This window comes from Natrix helvetica (genome assembly GCF_964273705.1).
Source record: "Natrix helvetica genome assembly, chromosome: 1".
NCBI lineage: Eukaryota > Metazoa > Chordata > Lepidosauria > Squamata > Natricidae > Natrix > Natrix helvetica.
This window is the reverse complement of record NC_138548.1, coordinates 129,980,919-129,997,218: the sequence shown is the minus strand read 5'-3', so window position 1 is coordinate 129,997,218 and position 16,300 is coordinate 129,980,919. Positions and strand designations below refer to the sequence as shown.

At 45.3% G+C, this 16,300-nt stretch overlaps 1 protein-coding gene across 2 annotated transcripts in view; it reads right to left on the bottom strand.

The window, feature by feature from the left end:
• Nucleotides 1–13,455: 13,455 nt before the first annotated feature.
• Nucleotides 13,456–16,300, bottom strand: part of LOC309384517 (peroxisomal trans-2-enoyl-CoA reductase-like) — a 52,635-nt gene continuing 49,790 nt past the window's right edge. For both annotated transcript variants that reach the window (XM_081938184.1, XM_081938183.1), the window contains exon 8: nucleotides 13,456–14,302. In XM_081938184.1, coding sequence (XP_081794310.1) covers nucleotides 14,214–14,302 — 89 coding nt within the window. In that variant the 3' untranslated portion in view covers nucleotides 13,456–14,213. The remainder of the gene's footprint in view (nucleotides 14,303–16,300) is intronic.

Genomic DNA, 16,300 nt, shown 5'->3' with positions numbered 1-16,300 from the left:
GGAGATTGGGTCCCCAACCCCCTCCTCGGATGTTATCCCTTGGGGAATAGGGAGATCAAGGGACCAACCCTGGATCCCTGTAAAATGCAGGGAAGAACCAGAAGAAGGGCCTTTGACCAATAATGTGGGAGGAGACCTGCTGGTAACCACGGGTGCCTTGGCCAATGACTTGTCTTTGCGTTTAGCGGCCCTATCTGGAGCCACAGAAGAAGAGCGAGCCCTATGGCTAGAGGCCCTGGAGGTGGCCCTGCCTCGGCGGTCTCAGTGCAGCGGGGAAGAAGTAGAAGCCCCAGCGCTGCCTCCGGAGGGGGAATTATCTGCCATTATGACTAATAGGGAGAACTGAAAGGCTCAAGCTCATGTTCAAATATCAGAGTGAATACGCTGCTACCAATAGCGAAGCTGGCTCACGCTGCTAAGATCGAAAGACAATCACGTGTGCCGAAGCGTAATAGTGGCAAACCGACCTCCTCAAGCACAGATAAGACTGTTGACGTGTCACTGCAATTCAGGCACAAACTGCAAGTTGCGCCCCTTCCGGCTGCTTTTTCGGCACGAAAACAAACTGCTCCCAAAATGGCCGCCACCAGCGAGAACAGCGCTAAATTCAAATTCGGCTCCAAAATGGCCACCACTCCCGGCCAGAGACCTTCAGCGATTCTGTTATCGTGGCGGTAACGTAGCGGCAACGAGAGTGGCGTGGCAGCAGTAAATGTGATGAAACCGCTCTGGGACAGATCACGCTAGATTAAGCGGATTGCGCCCACCCCAACTGGCGTGACAGTGGCGAACCAACTCTCAACCGCGATCACAAGCGAAACAGAGAGCGGCGAAGCTACTCTCAACCACAACACAAACGCAAGCAAAACCATGCGGCTGTGATCCTCTGCAGGTGATAAGTCCCCCGGCTGCGAGACCCACAAGGGACTTGCCGGAGGTTTCAGGTCACAAAAATGAGTTTGAAACATTATTGCAATTGTTGTTATAATGTAATTGTTGGAAGTGACATAAAAGATGATTGAACATATTGTTGATATAATGCAAAACAAAAAGCTGCCAATGTTTATTTTTTAATTTTTGATTCCTTTTTTTTCTGTAAAAGTTGTGAGATTCGGGGGGATTTCTACCTTTCACACGATGTAGCTGTCAAAATTTTCTTGTACCTATTTATTCTTTCCTATAAACATTTGTAAAAAGCAATAAAATTCTTTTTTAAAAAAAAAACATTATTGCTCTTTTTCTCCTAACTATAAAAAAAGTTATCTTGAATATTGCCTAAATTTGATAATGGACTTCAAAAGAATAAATCAGTGCAAACTGAGCAGAAATATTACTGATTAGTAAAAAGCTACTGGCATTTTTTCTATCTGGGATGCCACCTGCTCTGAAAGAACTTACATTTTGCAAGAAAGATTTACGATGCTTTGATCTTACTCTATTCTAGGAGAGTAATGAGGAGAGAAGGCCTTAAACAATTACATCATGCCCATTTGTGGGCCAATCTGATTATATAAAAGTTACCTATACCCTGGTTATACTATTACTACTACAAAGAATTCTCCTCAAAGAGCATTGAAATCTTTGCAGCAAAATATGGCAGCCATGCTGCTTATCTATACCTCCACAGTATTAATATCACACTGCATGCTTATAAGACCTCTGGTAGCTATTGACTGCTTTCTGGACTAAATTTCACATGCTGGTTTAACCTATAAAGCAATTTATGGCCTGATTATCTGAGGAGTGTGTTGTTCTTGTAAAATATTTGACTTTTACAATTTGGCAGGAGAAACCCTTCTAAGGAGCTACCAGCTTGTATAGGCCTACTTATAATTACCAAAACCAGTATCAATTACTTTATAGGCTAACCTTTGTAGTCTAAGTTACTTGTTAAAAAAAACTCACCTATCTTAAACTGCACGTTATGAAATGTAGATACTGTATGCATATTTATTCCAGATATCAAAAGTGTACCAACATGTTATTTTTAAACTAATCTTCCTAGGTATGTTTTTAAAAAGTCTTAATGTGAGTTTCTAGTAGCCTCTTTTACCATGAGAGTGAGAGAAAGGAACCTGAAATATAAATATCTTTAAAATGTGGTCAGCATCTCCAGACTTTGATCCTCAAACCCACAATGCTTGGCAAACTTGCAAGAATTTGCTTGCCAAGCAAAAGCGGAAGCCAGAAAAATTCCTTGCATGTATTTCCACATTTCACAACACAGGGCAAAAGAAACCCAGTGTTCACTTTTCCATTTACAAATATGCAATGATGGGCAACACTCATAAATCAGGAGACAATCTATCAAGCAGTTGCCCCCAGAGACTCTATGCTTCAAATAATACATAGAGAAAAGCAGTTAAAAGCCCAAATCACAAATAGCACAAATTATATTAAACCGGTGTTCACTGGCAGTATCATGTCACAAACCACTTAAGCAAATATAACCTTTTCTATTTGTAATCTGTTTTCCAAAATCACTCAGTGAAACTTTATTAGTCAAGATCACCATCAAAACCGACCCAAGTACAGTTCTTGTGGACAATCTTCATTATACACCCAAAATATCTCTCACGGTTGTCCATAACACTATTGAGCCTTAATTTTCATCTGTTTCTAGATCTTGTTTTTAAATTGATAAATCGAATTCCATCTTCTTTCGTGATGGATTGAACATTCTTCCTCAAATACTAAAAAACGACCTGCAGATAACCAAAGGTGCTTTTTCAAGAGGCAACTGCAGATAATCAAATATTTAAAATCTTATTTCATGGTACAACAGCCCACAATTCTCAGAATATATTATGTATAAATCAGCAGGACTCCAGAGGGAGGGAAAACATGCAGGGCATTTCCAAAACAAACCGTTATTCTGGTATAAACAGGGCCACTTATACACTATTAACTGTTGACAGCCAAGGTTATATACCGACATTGCTTTCTCATCCATTTAGTAGCGAAGTTTGATCTCAAACAATTATGACACATAAAAAATGTACGTGCAAGGCATACCTGGGCAGGACTTTTGACACCTATATTTCTTGAGAAAGACGTTGTGAGTGAGCAAAGCAGGACTGCTTCCTCATACCACCACCACCCCCAAGTACAAGTCAGCTAGCTCATGTAGTCCCCCTCTCCTTTCTTTTCAGGCAACGCAAGCGAACCTCGGATCTTTTTTCCCCTTCAAATCACAACTCAAGAGACTTCCTACCCTCAGAACTCTGCGGTCGCTCCTGCAATACAAAGCCGATACCTGCGGAAAGCGGCGACAGCCCATAAAACAACCATCCTTGGCGCCCCTTAGCGCACCAACCTCCCCAGGACGTCGGCTTTGCTTCTACCCCCCCCCCTCCACCACCACCACTTTTCATGAGGCGCCGGAATTGGTGGCCCCCCACAGCGCACCCTCCGCGCGCGCGCGCACCCCCCAACGTACCTGTGGGGCAGAATTAAGGCGCGCGAGTGGTGGGGGGAGAAAGGGAGGAGGAGAATTCCCCCGGACTGGAGGCTCCGGGCCCAAACCGCCGAGGAGGAGAGGTGGTGTGGTCCAGTTCTCGATTTTCACCGGAGACCCGAGATGCTCCTTGGCCCTGGTCGGGTGAAGACGGGAGGATGGCGTTGAAAGGGGGAGACGGGGAGCAGGCCCGGCGGCCCCTCACCCCACAGGAAAGCGAAAGCTGAAGCCTGAGGTGGGGGGAACGGGGGACGGAGAGAGAGAGGAGGCGGCGGTTGAAAGACCAGGGCACTCTCGCGGGCGAGGGGCAGGGGGAAGGATACAACGGCTGCCCCACCCCCCACCCCGCGGCCGTCACCTTATCCAGCCAGACCTTCCTCTCTCCCTGCCTCCTCCAATTTTTTTCCCCCTCTCCAGAGCTCCGCCTCCTTCACGCAGAAACCCGTGATACCGAACCCGGCGGCGACGTCAACGTCATTCGCGCAAGCGCGCGCCTCCCCCCCCCCGTTCCGACGCCTCGGCTTAGAGACAACATTTTCAAGGCAGACGAAGAACTAGCGCGCGGGGCGACCATGGGAAACTCAGAAGCCCATTGAACTACAACTCCCGGCAGGCCCGGCGAAAGAGCGTGAAATGCTGGAAGTTGTGGTTTAATAAGCTTTAAGAATGCAGATGTGCCCAACTCTTTGGCTAGAAGAATGCGTGGCTTTAATGTACATAGAATATTATATTATATGCACACCTACAATATATAAATATTATATTATGAAATATATAATGCCTATGTTTTATGGCCTAACAAAGCATTCTGCAGACACGATTTTATCTGAACACTAGCGGTAGCGCTATGCTTCCCACCTTCTCCAGTAAAACCATTTTACGGTAGACTTTGCATTTGGAGTAACCCACCGATATGTTCACCTTCCGGGTTCTTCTAGATGGCAGCGCTAAAACAGACCACGCTTGGAATAACGCCCGTTGTGCTCAAGTAATTTTTCTCAGCAAATTTCTGATCGCGAATCTTGAGTCTCTGAACCTTTATTGGCTTTTCCAGTCAAAATGATTTGAAACATATTTGCTTTGAGTAATTTAAGTCGTCTTTTTTTTCTTCTCAGAAGGGCGGTCACGAAAACAATAAAAATAAATACTTTTAAAATATTTTTAATTTTTTTTAAAAAAATAAATCATTTTAGCATAGCTAGCTTTGGTCAACGCCGCCTTGACCTAGAGGATGGACTCAGACAATGACATAATTAAGATCGTGGAGGTTAAACAGATTTCATTGGCCATCGGGGGCATTCAACTTGCCCCCGTGGAGCGGGCGCGCAATTTGGGCGTCCTCCTGGATGCCCAGCTGACCATGGATGACCATGTGACAGCCGTGGCAAGGGGGGCGTTCCACCAGGTTCGCCTGGTGCGCCAATTGCGCCCCTTACTGGACCGGGACGCCTTACGCACAGTCACTCATGCGCTGGTGACGTCTCGCTTGGACTACTGTAACGCTCTCTACATGGGGCTTCCCTTGAAATGCACCCGGAGGCTACAGTTGGTCCAGAACGCAGCCGCGCGGGTAATTATGGGGAGTACTAGGTACTCCCATGTGACACCATTCCTGCGCGAGCTGCACTGGCTTCCTGTGGTCTATCGGGTGCGTTTCAAGGTTTTGATAACAATCTTTAAAGCGCTCCATGCCTTAGGACCTAGTTACTTGCGGGATCGTATTCTGCCCCATACATCCCTGCGACCAATCCGCTCGCACAGAAAGGGCCTCCTCCAGGTGCCGTCCACCAGACAGTGTCGAGGGGCGGCGCCTAGGAGTAGAGCCTTCTCTGTGGCGGGCCCAGCCCTGTGGAATGACCTCCCCCCGGATATTAGGAATACCTCTGACCTCCGCTCCTTTCGTGTAAAGCTCAAGACCCACCTTTTTCAAGTTGCTGGCCTGGCTCAACTTTGATCCAACTATATCGCTCCTGACGGGTTTTTTATTTGGGGTATTTTAATTGCATTCAATTTATTTAGGGGTTTTTAAACATTGTGTTTTTACTTGTTTTTATCTATCAGTTCACCTCCTCCTTGTATATGTCGTATATATGTCTTGGTATATGTTTTGTTATATGTATGTCGATATATTTATTTCCTATGTTTTGTTGTACGCCGCCCCGAGTCCTTCGGGAGAGGGTGCGGCTAAGAAATAAATATTTATTATTATTTATTATTATTATTCTGTGACAACAGAAATCAGGGTTATGAAAGTTATGGTCTTTCTAATATTTCTAGTTATGAAACTTGAGACAGGATTTAAAGGTATTATGGTCCTCAAGGTGAACTGTTCAATCAGCCCTGGACTAAATAAAACTTATTGCTCCTTTCAGACAATGAGTAGCAAAGAGAACTTTACATATTTCAGACATGAGATGTAAATAGATAATAGAGCAAAACTATGCTTGGCAAGGCAGAGGGAAGTAAATGACAATGATAGATAAGTGGATGGATAGGGTTAAGAATGTTTAAGATTAAGGAATGCCCTTTGATAAGCTATACCTATTACAATAGATCAAGATGGCTAACATTTATCCATGCAGTTGTCAAAAGTTGAGCCAGATTCCAATATGCTTATCTCACACCTGTTGTCAGAGACATTTTAAGCCATTGCAGCCGGCACAAGAGTCTTGTGGCATTTTAAAGACTGAAATAGACTATTGCCCTAGATTTGCTGATTTGTAGTCCAACATGCCATCTTTTCAATAAAACTATAGTAGCAAATATACAAATCCATATTTTTTTTCAAATTAAACTTTTATTTCTTATATAAATCTTTGCTTTTAACAAGTATAAGCATATGTTTGTAAGTAATGCAACAGTGCACAATACATCACATATACATGGATGCCTAATTACAGTACAATAGTGTCAAAATAACAGGCTTCTCCAGCTGATGGCGCAGGAGGGTCCAGGAATGGGTTGTTCAATCCTTATTTGCCCAAGAGCCTGAGTCAGAATTTAAGCCACACCACCAGCTTCCACTGCTGATATCCAATTCCGACTCAGTCTTGCCCAAAAAGAGATGTAATTTTTTTTGCTGTGAGTGAAAATTGGTTTTGTTCTCAGAATAGTTTTTCATTTATTTATTTATTTCACTTATCTTTAATGTTATTAGCAGAAGGAAAGTGTTTGAACTTGGCTCACAAGTTCTTTCCCTCCTGTTTGTGTTAGGATAGTGAATTGTGTGGGCTGGATCCTCCTGGAGGTTTCCAGGCTCATCGCAAGTAAGCAGCCGACTGTGCCGGCCATCGGAGTCTATTGCGGCTTTGCTCGGCTTGATACCAATTACTGGCTTGCAAGAGGCCAGGGAGGTTTCCCTGTGTTGCCGCTGGTTCTCAGGGGCTGCAGCAGGCGGACATCGAGGCTGCTGGTGCCGGGAGCGCACATGTGGCATGCCTGCGTTCCTGTGTGGCCGGAGAGACGACGGGAGGGTGCGTGGCACCGACTGGACTTACGGAAGAGCTGCACGGCTAGCTGGACGTTCTCGGGGCCGTTTGCTCTCCGGCACTGCTGTTTTCCCCAAAGGCTTCTCCCTTGTGAGTATGGGGCCCTGGAGCGGCCATTTTTTGGTAGACCTCATTGGGCGGTGGCCATCTTGTGGAGGTCCTCATGGTGGTGGCCATTTTGTTATTGGCCATGAGGCAGTGGCCATTTCGTTTTAGCATCCGATGGGGCACATGGTCGACGGCCATTTTGTTGCCCTCTCGCTACCACAAGGCTCATTGCGAGTGCCGGCTCCAGTGAGAACAGTCGCAGATTGCTTACTGGTTCCTAAACTGGGTAGAGTGAGGCTTTGAGGCACGGAGATCGCTACAGTGCCATGGCTGATTCCCTCGGTGAAAGTAGCTCTGGGACAACTTCGGCAACTTCCCTCGAAGAGCTCCAAGAAGAGGAAGAGTTCCTCCCAGGATCCTCCTCCACTGGTGAAGCACGCTCCACCCAGGCAAGGGGTTCAGGGGAAAGGGAGAAGTCCAGGCAGGGAGGCGGAGATAAGGCTCCTCTGTCTTCAGTGAGATCCCCCCCCTCCTCAGGACAGCTCCACTTTCTCCATCCCCTTCTCCTTCAAGAATTTCTGGATCCCTTAGGGCCAGTTCCATCTCACCCCCACTTTCAGAGGTTGAGGACGAGGAAGGCGAGTACTATCTGTTTCCAAGTATTATGCCTGCTCCTGAACCAGGAGACAGGCATTTGCTGGCTCCCAGGCCTGGGCCCAGTCATGACATTGGTGAATTTGAGGACTTGCCTGATAACATTCAATCTCTTATTCATCGAGCCATTGCACATGGCATAGCCCTCCAGGGTTGCCCACCTGACCAGGCGGACGCAGAGCTGTTGGAGGCCAAGTGCAGACTTATCCAGGATCCGGTTGCTTGTCCAGATAGAGCACAGAGAGAGGTCTCTCCTTTGCTGAGGAACGAGGTTTCACTCCAGGAAGAGAAGGAACAAAAGGAGACGGAGCTTTCTGATGAAGAAGGTTTGGAACCGGATTCTCCGGCCTTTGCCGGTTTGTTTCCTCCTAATTTGTTCCTTGCTATTTAAAACCAGGAGCACTGCAGCCGTTGAGACGGAGGAGGACAAACAAAAGGAGAAGGAGGCCGGGACCAAGGCTTCGACTTCTAAGACAGCGCCAAAGAAAAAGTATTTTTTTTGTGGAACCCGCGGCGCGGAAAGAGGAGATCCCTGCACCGAAACTGTTTCTGGATCTCATCCAGAAGCAGTGGGCCAAGACAAGTACTTTCCCCAACCCAGGCGGGAATGACAGACGGTTCTATAATATGGAGCCTGATTTCTCCCAGGCATTACAGGTTCCAGAGGTGGACGCTCCTGTAGCTGCCCTGGCTTCTCCAACTCTCATGGTGGCGAGTGATGTGGCCAACAACTTAAAGGCAGAAGATAAGAGGACTGAACTGGCGTTGCATAGGACCTTCCTGGCGGCAACATGGGCGATTAAGGCCGCTTCCTCTGCCTCCTTCTTCAATCGTGCCACGCTGATGTGGCTTGAGCAAATGCAGGAGCGTGTCCAAGCACACGATGTGAGGCTGCTTCAGAACATCAGCAAGGTCATGGTTGCGACTCAGTTTTCAATGGATGCGACCTTGAACGCCGCTAAGTTTGCCTCAAGGGCTCTTTCTTCCTCTGTTTCAGCTAGGCGGATGGTGTGGCTTCGAAACTGGCAGGCGGAGGCCAAAGCAAAGTGGAAGCTGGCGGCCGGCCCATATGTGGGAAAAAAGCTATTTGGCGAGGTTCTGAACCCAATCCTCATTGAGGATAAGAACAAACGTAAGGTTTTGCCTGCCACAACTAAAAAGCAGGAGCACAAGTACACACCATATACACGTAGGGTGCCTATAGGGGTACTGACACAGATTATCATTACCAGCCTAGAAACTTTCAGCCACGTCAGAACAGGGGGCAGGATAGATCTTCCTACAGGAATAGGTCACGTTTCCAACCCCAGGGTAAATGTCCCTTTCTGGCGGACGCCCCTTCTGCCGGAATAAATGACCAGGTCTGGACAGTCCCCATTGGTGGCCGGTTGGCATTGTTTGCCAACCAATGGGAGAATATTACTTCGGATCTCTGGGTCCTCAATATGGTAAAGTTTGGCCTGCAACTGGAATTCTTTTCCGTCCCCCCGACTTCCTTTCGTACATTTACGTCCTCCAAATGTGCACTTAAGATATAGCTCATGTGCCAGGCGATAGACCACCTGATGGAGATCCAGGCGGTGGAGGTGGTTCCCCAGGAGGACCGGGGCAGGGGTTTTTATTCCAACCTCTTTGTGGTTCCAAAGTCCTCTGGGGGTTGGAGGGCAATACTTGACCTTAAAAAGTTGAACCACTACTTAGTTTACAAATGGTTTAAGATGGCATCCCTTCCTTCCATCCTGGAAGATATCAGGGAAGGTGACTACCTTACGTCCATTGATTTGACGGAGGCTTACCTTCATGTATCTATCCTCCCTGAGCACACAAAGTTCCTTAGGTTTTCCTACGCTGGTGACCACTACCAGTATAGGGCTCTTCCCTTCGGCCTTGCCTTGGCTCCCAGGACTTTCACGAAGGTCCTGGCAGTCCTGGCTGCTCACCTCAGAACGGTTCCCATCAGACTTCATTGTTATTTAGATGATATCCTCCTCCCTTCAAGATTTAGGCCTGACAGCGAAGACCTTTACCTCTCTGTAAATTTCCAGAAGAGCCACATGCGATCATCTACCAGACTGTTGCATTTGGAAGCGATCATAGATTCCTCCTCCGGCATCGTGTTCCTGTCCCAAGCTTGCAGGGCTAGCCTAGTGAAACTGGTCAACCAAGTGCAGAGAGAATGGCATGTGCCATAGTCACCTTATCTCAGTTGTTGGAGAAGATGATTTCTTGTATAGATCTTGTTCCCTGGGCGAGGCTCCATGCTAGAACTCTCCAGTGGTTCTTGCTCCCGTACCAAAGGAGCAAGCACAGTACCTCGTCCTTTCAAGTTCGAGTACCCTCCCAAGTGAGACTAAGAAGATGGGTTTCCCCAGCGCTAGCCAAAGGGTGTGTGTTCAGGGAGCCAGAGAGGCTTACCCTGACCACGGATGTGAGCCTTTATGGATGGGGGGCATTGTTGGGGACACAGCTGGCCCAGGGTCGCTGGTCCCCTCTGGATCTTACACAAAACATAAAGTGGCTGGAGCTGCGTGTGGCTCATCTGGCCCTTCGAAACTTTCAGGCCCTTGTAGAGCAAAGTCACGTCCTACTTCTGACAGACGTGGCCACAAAGGTACATGTAAACAGGCAGGGAGGGACTCACTCCAGAGCCCTCTGGGTGGAATCTCAGCACCTGGGCCATTGGGTGGAGAGGCACCTGTTGTCCATCAGGGCGGATCACATATCCGGAGACGCCAATCACCAAGCGGACTGACTCAGCAGGGCCATGGTGGACCAGATGGAGTGGCAGCTGGAACCAGAACTGTTCAAAGAGATTTGCAGGAGATTCGGACGGCCAGTGGTTGACCTCTTTGCGTCTCCGGAAAATGCCCAGCTCCCCAGGTTTTTCATGCGGTTCCTGACTCGAGGACCGGAGGGGAGCAGTGCCTTACGCAGCAAGTGCCCCCCCCGGGTCTGCTTTATGCATTTCCCCCACTCCCACTGATCCCAGTGGTGTTGGGGAAGATAGTGAAGGAAGGGGCGGAGGTAATCATGGTCGCCCCATATTGGCCACACAGACCTTGGTTCTTAGGTCTGTCCATTGTCAAACCCTGGAGAATCCCGCAAGAGAAGATCTCCCTACACCAGGGGGTCCTGGTTCATCCGGAGCCGCAATGGCTCCAGTTGATCACCTGGTATTTGAGAGGGAGATCTTAAGAGAGGCAAGGTTCTCCTCGTGGGTGATACGAACCATCGTGGCTTCCAGATGCCCTGCTACGACCAGGATTTATAATGCCACGTGGTCCACTTTTTGTACTTGGTGCCGTAAGGCGCGTGTGGAACCCAAACGTCCCTCGCTCCCGAATATCCTGGAATTCCTCCAGGATGGGCTAGATAGGGAGTTGGCCCATAACACACTTCGGAGACAAGTCTCGGCCCTGTCAACTGTCCTGGTCTACGGGTGGCAGCTAACCTTCGGCCTCCGGTAGTTCACAGGTTCCCATCTTGGGATTTGTCCATGGTCCTCCTGGCCCTAGTGGATCCTCCCTTTGAACCGCTGAGAACCGTGTCCTTACAGTTCCTCACTCCTAGTCGCCATCACATTGGCTAGGAGGATTTCAGAGTTAGGTGCCCTCTCTGTCAGGGAGGACCTTTGTATTTTCCAATCTAACACGGTTATACTGAGGCTTGATCCTGCCTTTATCCCCAAGATAAATTCCTACTTTCATAGGAACCAGGAATTAATTCTTCTGGACTTCTGCCCTAACCCCTCTCATAGAAAGGAGAAGTCGTGGCAGAAGCTGGACGTGCAGAGAGCCCTCCGTATATACATAAAGAGAACGGCGCCCTCCAGGAAAACGGAGGCATTGTTTCTTTCCAGCCTTCTGCCATGGGGTCACGGGTCTCCTCTACCATTAAACGCTGGTTGCGAGCTTGTATTTCCAGGGCTTATGAGGCGAGAGGCAAACCGGTACTACAGGGGATAACAGCTCATTCGACTAGGAGTGCGGCCACCACAGCCGCATGGAACACTCAGGCCCCAATTGTAGAGCTGCGACGTGGGTTTCCCGTTCACCTTTTATTAAGCATTATAGATTGGATGTATTTGCGTCTGCAGAGGCATCATTTGGGCGTAGGGTTCTGCAGGGAGTACATGCTCCCTCGGGTGCCATGAACCAGTGAGCTCCCACCCTAGGGACTGCCACTTTGGTATGTCCCATTCCTGGATCCTCCTGCACCATCAGCTGGAGAAGGAACGTTGGTCCTACCTGAACGTTCTTCTCAGTGTGGCACAGGATGGTCCAGGTCCCACCCTAGTTGTTGTTTTTGGTTAGGTCCGGGTCCTCGGGGGCTTCTAATGCTGCAGGCAGGGCCTGTTCTTCTTTTGTTTCTCTAGTTGGAGCTGCGCCTCGTCAGAATTGGATATCAGCAGTCTCTTGGGCAAATAAGGATTGAACAACCCATTCCTGGACTGTCCTGCGCCACGCTGAGAAGAACGTTCAGGTAGGACCAACGTTCCATCACAAAATTATGCTACAAATTTTAGCCCCATCAGATACCTATGCTTCTTCATACAACTGAGATTCTAGATACAAGACTGAAGGAAGAGTTAAGGAAGGGTATGACTGTCTCATATCGATTACATCTACCCATCCCATCAGATCCAGCAGGAGGGACATGTTCTGGGGTCCATCAGCCAGAGTGTCATCTGGCAGGGTCAAGGAAGAGACCATGGCATAGCACTTATTCTGTGGAACATCATCTCTCCAGAAATTAGATTGGCCTGATCCTACTAGTCTTTGGAATGACTTTGAAAATGTGGCTTTGTCAACATGCATGGGGATGCAGGAAATTGATGGAGTCAGCATAATGGTTCTATTGAATTCTATTGGTAGGTGTGATTCTTTGGCTACACATTATTTTTTATGATTTTTATATATTTCTGTTTTAAATTGTTGTATTGTTCAGTTGTCTTTCATTGTTTAACTGTTGCAAGCTACCCAGGCATATATATGAAATTGGTGACAATATATATTAGAAAAATTCATACATAGATAAGAAACTAAATTAATCTGAGACAATTTTCTTGAAGAATGTATGCATACTTTTAGCAATAGCAATGGCACTTATATACTGCTTCATAGTGCTTCACAGCCCTCTCTAAGCAGTTTATGGAGTCAATATATTGCCCCCAACAATCTGGGTCCTCATTTTACTGACCTTGAAAGGATGGAAGGATGAGTCAACCTTGAACCGATCAAGATCAAATTGCTGGCAGTTAGTAGAATTATCCTGCAATATTTCATTCTAACCACTGCATCGTCATGGCTCTTAATTTCAAGTCCATTCTTATTCTTCAATGTTAACTAGATTTGATTGCCTAGTTAGTTTAAACCCTACTCCCAGCAATGGATTATGATGATGGTGGTGGTGATGTATATCCTATCTTTTCTTCAGAGGTGTTTTACAAAGAGTATCTTTCAATGATCTTCATCACTAAGAGTGGATCTAAGATAGTCCAGGACTGAACTACACCACTACACCATCTTCTCAAATAACACAAATACTGTAAATATCGGTATTTATGGGTTTTGAAGGATAAGACCATAAGTTCAAAGTGTCATTATAAGATCTTTTGATGTATCTTCTTCAGAGCAATCAGAAAGTTTTTAGTTTAGCAATTGATTCAGAAACGGGAGTTTTGAATCCAGCCAGCAGCTATCCAAATGTTGAAAAGATAAAGCAAAATCCAGTTTCTTACTGATGGTGAGAGATGGTACAGCAAAGTCTCCAATACTGTGTAGTCCATGACATACATACAAAAATACATGTATTTATTTATTTTTATTTATTTATAAATCAATCAAAGTTCTTAACTTCCCATCTCCCTCTATCTGACAGGGTATAGCATGCAATTAGGGCTCATGCTGTTCATGGCTGAAAGGCAACTATGAAACATAGGTATAAACTACATATTTCTTTATGTTGAAATGTTAACCATTCTGACTTACATTATTATGGCAAGAGTTATTAACCCAAAGCCATTAAAGTGTCCAGGAAAATAAACTCTCATATTTCAGCTGTAGTTATATCAATATCTTCCCATCCAAATTATGAGAGTGCCAAAATCAGATATGATCTTGCACAAGATTGTGTCATTCTATTGAGAAAACCTACGCCCAAAATCTCACATTTTAATTTATAGGGCTCTGGATACAATACAGTGGCAATGGATGTTTCATTTTCTTCAACAATCTTGTGTAATAGGAATGGTTTCACAAACAGCCATTTCACTTTCTTGAGAGAATATTCATGGATCAATACGTTAATAGGATCCAAAAGTTTACAGAATAGTTACAAGATTTTCAGTTTACCCAATAATGTTTACCCAAGCAATGAATTTGTTCAATAATGTAACTTTATATAATATGGCTCCATATAATTGTGTTTAGTGAATGTTCTAAAGGTTCATTAACTTTTCATTAAAAAGGTGTTTTTATTCTAAGGCACAGATTTTTAAAATTCCAATTAATTACTGAAAAATAGCTTTTTTCTAATGAAATGGGAACAAATCCCATTTCTTTGAATTATAGTTTTGATTTAGGTTTTCCTGAAATCATGCTTCTGAGTGCTTTGGCATTATGTCCATCTGGTGCTGAGGGCCATCTGTCATGATCTAGGAGAAAAGAGAAAGTTGCCTTAGAAAGCAAAACCAATGCTATTGATTTAAATTTCAAAGATTTTTTTTCAAAAGAAAAACACTTATAACAAGCCTAATGAAATGAGTTAGAGTCACTTTTATATAATCTCAAAAACAGAAAAATGAATATATTTAATATTTCAGAATATTGTGATAGTCATTTTCTTCTCAATAAAAAATAGAGTTCAGACATTTGACTACATTCAAAATCCTGTTGGCTAAGTTTCAATTAAGAATGTTGTTTGAGTCTTAACACCTGAGTAATTGTCAAAGATGTATAAAGGAACTTCAAATATATGCTGGAAATGTAATTGTAAAGGGTACTTTTTAGCATTTCTGATGGTTTGGTGATAAAACAAAACAAAAAAATATTGGAATCAGATTTCCCTAATTCAGAATATTCTTAAAATAAATATAAAAATGAATCCAGAATTTTCCTCTTAGATTTGATGGACAAAAATATTGATAGAAAATTTGGAACTTTTAACTCAGTCTTCCATCTTTCTGAGGTTGGTAAAATGAGGACCAAGATTGTTGGGGGCAATATGCTGACTCTGTAAACCACTTAGAAAAGGCTGTAAAACACTGTGAAGCAGTATATAAATCTAAGTGCTATTGCTATTACTACCTATGTTAACAGCAGCACACAAAGATAGAAAGATACACTAATTCCCACAACTGAAGAATCAATGGTGAAGGTGATGGAATTGGTAAACATGGCAGAATTGATTGCTTTTATTAAAGAGAAGAATTTAACTTTTTGTTTCTATTTGGAAACTACTTCTGGATTTTTTTTACTCAAAACTGAAACAAAATCTAATTTTAGGTTTTGGTTATTAGAATGATTTTGTTGTTAAGGAAATGGCTTGAAATAATTAGAATTATAATGCAAAAGGTTCAGGGTTGTTTTTTCTGTATTCTACTGCACTAAAAGTAGGAAATGGTGGGAAATCGCTACTTTTTTTCTTTCCTCTATCTTCTCTTGACCTTTCTTCTTTTCAAGCTTTTTAAATTTTTGTTTGTATTTGTATTTTAACTCACAATAAATTCTAGTAATTTTTGCTTTCAAAAATAATGTTGTTTGACCCCAACAATGAGGTTGGCAGTTTAGCGTACTCTGTTTATCTAGCCAGTTTTGTTTTAGCCAACCAAAATTAAGCAAACCAGGACTTCACACTATATGTGAATCCAAGTTGTAAGTTCTGGTTGAAATAGAGCAGTGATGGCGAACCTATGGCACGCGTGCCACAAGTGGCACGTGGAGCCATTTGTCAGGGCACGCGAGGCGCTGCCCTGTAGCTAGCCAGCGCGAATGGGCGCGCTGGCCAGCTGAGTTCACCTTTTTAAAAGCTATTTTTCGCCTTCCCCAGGCTCCAGAGGCTTTATAGGAGCCTGGGGAGGGCGAAAAGAGCCTCTCCCGCCCCCCCCCCCCCCGAGGCTTCAGGGACCGTCCGGAGGCTTCCCTGACGCCTTCGGAGCGCTTAAAACCACCCTCTGAGCAAACCGGAAGTGACTTCCGGGGGGGGCGGGGGAGGCTCTTTTCGCCCTCCTCAGGCTCCTATAAAGCCTTTGGAGCCTGGGGAGGGCAAAAAAAGCATGTAAAAATGGGGTGGGTCGCACCTGTTGTGCGTGCATGCGCACTGGGGGAATCACGCGTTGCATTATGGGTGCGGTACGCCCGCACACGACCCCCCCGCGCTCCCCCCATTTGTTGCACGCTAGCCAAAAACGGTTCGCTATCGCTGAAATAGAGTGTTACATGGCAGATATGATAGCATTCAAAATTAAGAAAACACCTTAACTGAAACAATTTGCACACATCCTTAACTTCTTTCACATGAGGGAAATGGGTCCTCCACTCACCCCAAAATTAAATAGAAATAAATGGCTGTAACACAAGCCAAACAATAGCTGATTCCCAAATTAAACCAATTACACGAAAGGAGGGAAAAATCAAAAGAAAATTCCAACAAC